This window comes from Ceratosolen solmsi, unplaced genomic scaffold (assembly GCF_000503995.2).
Source record: "Ceratosolen solmsi marchali unplaced genomic scaffold, CerSol_1.0 scaffold11, whole genome shotgun sequence".
Lineage (NCBI taxonomy): Eukaryota > Metazoa > Arthropoda > Insecta > Hymenoptera > Agaonidae > Ceratosolen > Ceratosolen solmsi.
Genome location: NW_011948416.1, coordinates 12,513,588 through 12,518,254, shown reverse-complemented (window position 1 = coordinate 12,518,254; position 4,667 = coordinate 12,513,588). Strand labels below are relative to the sequence as shown.

Genomic DNA, 4,667 nt, shown 5'->3' with positions numbered 1-4,667 from the left:
GAGCAGGCGTGGCTGGCATCGGAAAGGATTTGGCTTTTGCACCGTGGGGGTTTCACACCAGCCTCGAGATGCGGATCCGCCGATCCCGACACCGGCAAGTTGCGCATCAGGCTCTTCAATTCTGGCGAGGAACTGCTAGTCGACGAAGAAGATGTCGAGAAGGTGGGTGGACTTTTTATTATTTTCATCGACCGACTCGCCGATGTCTGACGAAATTTAAGTATGGGAACACAAAGCCCTACATAAGATTAGAATTATTGGCTTCGTTTGTTTGGCGATTTGAAGGAACGACGTCCGCGTTAAAAATATTCGATACAACGTATCGGACGCGTAATATAGAATATTTCAAAGTTTTTATGTACCGATGTATGTACGCGTGGGCGGGCCTCCGAGGTGAAGAGAGTGCCATGAGTTTATATACACAGGCAATTTACTTGAATTTAAAGCATTTTTATATGGATTATCCTTAATGTAGATATAAATTTTGACCTTTTGACTATACGAAATACCAAGATAATAACGAAATTGATATAAAAATTGAATCGATGTGAAATTTCCACAGGCAAATCCACCGCAATTCGACAGAGCGGAGGACCTGTCGCAGCTGCGATTCCTCAACGAGTCATCGGTGTTGCATACATTGAGACAGCGCTATGCCAGTAATCTTATTCATACATACGCTGGCGACAGTATGATCGTCATCAATCCGGCTGCGCCTTTTGCCATTTACTCGGAGAAGGTGAGACAGGCGCTTAGTGATACGATTTTCCATAAAGGATTAATAATAATAAAGCATCTGTCCATTCGACTCACGGCTTGCGGCTCGCGGCTCTCAAAGCGTTCTCCGAGATATTATTAAGTCATTTTCGTGGCGTCCTTAATAATTATAATTAGTCGAATTATGGTCCAATTGTGTCAATTGCATTCATAATTCTGGCTTTAAGGTCCATGAGCATGTATTACGAAATAATAACTTCTTTTTTTTCTTTTTTTTTAATTTCATAATAACAATATCGACACACGTAATGAGCCAATAAGTTATGAAATCTCTCAGAGTTTTTCTTAATCGTTAATTGTGCATTTTACTCTGTCTGTTCTAATAGATTATTAAAGTGTGTTTAATGGCGGTGCAGTGTAACTAAATCTACGAGTTGTAATGATTATTGAAACGATAATGTTAAGCTATCCGTCACTAATATACATATTAAGTGATTTTTGTTATTTGAAAATTTCCAATAAAATGATTCTGCGCATCAAAATCGAGTCGCTCAGGCATTCTTCAATTTTCACAATTTTCATAAAGAACAATAATGATAATGATAATGATAATAATAATAATAATAATAATAATAATAATAATAATAATAATAATAGAAACTTTTATAAATGACGCAATTTACTCGTGTGTCTATTCAATAACTGAAATTTAAGCATGAAAATGCAGCCGTGCTTGTTGCTTAGGCTATTTTTTTATTAAGTTGAACTCGTTATACTTCATAAAAATGTTGTTGACTGAACCACTTTCGATATCTCGATTTTGTTTCGCTTGATTTTGACTTATCGCAATGGGAAATTGCTATAATCAACTTACAAAACTTTATTTCTTATTACCATTATATCCACCTGCCCTGCTCCTAGCCGGATAATCCACTCTGTCGATCGACAAGACTAAAGCACGGGACTTTCTCTTCTCAGGTGATGCAGATGTTTAAGGGATGCAAGAGCGAGGACATGCCACCGCACATCTACGCAATGGCGCAATCTGCCTACAGGGGAATGCTAGCCAGTCGCAGGGATCACTCTCTTGTCTTTCTAGGGCGTAGCGGTAGTGGAAAAACCACGAATTTCAAGCACGCGTTACATTATCTTGTACTCGCTGCCGGCACCGTTAACAAGATCCTCACCATCGAGAAACTCAATGCCCTCTTCACAGTCCTTGAGGCCTTCGGCAACAGTCGCACCCACATGAATATGAATGCTACGCGATTCACGCAGCTCTTTAGCTTGGACTTTGATCAATCCGGACAGATTGCCTCGGCATCTCTACAGGTATATATGCCATTGACGGCGGTGTTCCATTTTACTGGTTGGCGATATCGAGTTTACGTTATACGTTTATGCAAATTGTTGTTAATGCTTGTTGCGTGTATAATGAGCCCCTTGATATCTGTGTTGGATTTGAAGAATTTCAGATTATTTATGTAAATATGACGCTTTTATAGGTATGTGAAAACCTTTGAAACTTCAACGTTATTCAATGACGTGAAAACGATTAACTTCAAACTAGGAATTGAAACTTTCTGACTATTCGATGCTGTAAATAACTGTCTTTATGGATTTCAAGTCAATACGCGATAAACATATTCGAATGCTATAAGGTTAAAAAGCATCCGGTACAATTTATTTTACAAATGTAATTTTAGGTTAGCCAATGAGAACAGGATTATGTTTGTGGCTTATATTCAGCGGTCATTGCAATCTATTATATTTCATTAAATTATGAAGTATTTAACTACTAAAATATACGATTGTTTAATAACTTTTCATTTGTAATTATTCACAATATTGTGATATTACGGTGAATTTGAAAACTATGTTTGTGCGCTGTATGATAATAATATTAATTGTCATTTAATAAGTTTATTCCATAATTTTTAACTAATTTAATTGTTAGGCTTTATTTTTATATAATGAAATATATGCCATGGGACATGAATTAACACAGTCTTTATTAAATACATGCATTTATTTATAATTATTTAAAATTAACAATTGCTTTAACCAATTATAAATTAAACTTGTTATAATATTTTAAAATTTATAAATTATCTAAAAATTAATTTTAATTTTCAATTTTATGTAATTATAAACGCAAATTACATTAACGATCTGAAAAACTTGTACAAAAAAACTTGTAAAAAAAACGATTGAAACGACATTTGCACCGTAAATGTAATGCCGGTAAAACAGAGATCTTTTTTTAATATAGAAAATTCTTTGTTCTAGGTTATTCAATCATTAAATGATTTTCATTCAGTTTAATATAAATTTAATTTAATACAAATCTTCATCGTAATTTTAATTCTTTTTACAACTAGTATTTTTTTAACATTAATTTATTTCTCCTTCGAATAAATTTCTCACGCAGTTACGGATAATTAAATTAATTTTTATTGCAAAACCCTTTCAGAAAACATAAATATTGCACATAAATTCTATGAATAATATGAAAAATATGAAATGCATAAGGAAACTTTGAAGACGGTAATTTAAAGATTGCAGTTACTAAATTTTATAGTTAAATTTCATAGAAAAGTAGTTAGCAAATAGTTGCACTACTAGTTATTAAAATTAATTAAATCGTAGTATATATATTTTGTCGATTTATGTGTAAAAATATATGAACTCATACAAACTGTTATTATTTCAAGTTAATATTCAAATAATTTTCTTTAAAATTTGAAAAAATATTATACCCATATATTATGGAATAAAAGATTTCTCCGTGCAATAAATAAGAAAATTTTCTCCTCATAAAAATACAATAATCTTAATGCCTAAAAATTATCATAATCGAGTTTAATAATCAAGAACCCTTAATCGAAATAATTTAGTCATAGCATGTGAATCGTTTGAATTCTTATATGCCAATATGACATTTTGACACCAGGTCCTGCTGTTGGAGAAGTCCCGAGTTGGCCGACGCTCTAGCGGTGACCCGAGTTTCCACGCGATTTATCGTCTGCTTGCCGGCGCCGAAGGCACTCTCCGCAAGGAACTCCATCTGACGAATCTCGTCGCCGAGAACAATCCATTCATCACCCCATTGCAAAAGCACGAGGACAAACAACGCGCGCAGGTTGAGTTCAATCGCATTGTCGCAGCATTCCGCATCCTCGGTGTCACCGAGGCTGAGGAGAAGGCCATTTGGATCGTTCTGGCGGGTATCTACCATCTGAGCTGCGCGGGTGCCGTGAAGGCTGGTACGAGCTCCCAGAGTCGCTGGCAATTCGCTCGAGTCGAGTGCGCCGAGAAAGCAGCAACGCTTCTCGGGACAAGCGTCGAGGAGCTCAGTCGACTCGTTTTCTCAGCGAATGGTGCAGTCGTTGGGACGCCCAGCACGCCCAGGCCCGCCCTTAGGACACCCAGTCCAACCGACCAAAGCAAGGACCTCACCGGTCTTGACGCACTTGAGGGTTTGCTCGTGGGATTATACTCGGAGGTTTTTCATTGTATAGCTGCTCTAGTCAACAAGTGATTCTGCCTTTTTTCTTAATTAACATTCAATTTTTTTCTTCTATCTATTATTATTATTATTTTATTATCTTATTTATTATCTTTATTATCGTTATTATCTTATTTTTTTTTTATCGAAATATGAACGTGTAGGAATAGTTATATATTACAGCAAAGGCTTTTACGTATTTAAATAAGAGCTTAAGTAAATTGTGATTTAAGTAAATTTTATAATTTCGATTTTAGGTAAGTTTATCGATATTACATGAAATAATTAATTTATAAAAAAAAATCAACTTCTCTTTGCAATGGAAATTATCGAGTATTTGGAAGAATTTTTTCAATTCTATTAAATAATATTTTTATATGATCTTGAATATTATTAACGACGGTTTAAAACTGTATATTTTGCTTATAGTTGTAGGGGCATG

At 34.9% G+C, this 4,667-nt stretch overlaps 1 protein-coding gene across 1 annotated transcript in view; it reads left to right on the top strand.

Annotated features, from left to right (window-relative positions):
* Nucleotides 1-6: 6 nt before the first annotated feature.
* The window catches only part of LOC105359330 (Myosin heavy chain-like), a 94,263-nt gene continuing 89,602 nt past the window's right edge, over nt 7-4,667 (top strand). Inside the window, exons 1-4 of the mRNA XM_011495900.1 lie at nt 7-162; nt 563-739; nt 1,696-2,049; nt 3,671-4,254. Coding sequence (XP_011494202.1) covers nt 692-739; nt 1,696-2,049; nt 3,671-4,254 — 986 coding nt within the window. The 5' untranslated portion in view covers nt 7-162; nt 563-691. The remainder of the gene's footprint in view (nt 163-562; nt 740-1,695; nt 2,050-3,670; nt 4,255-4,667) is intronic.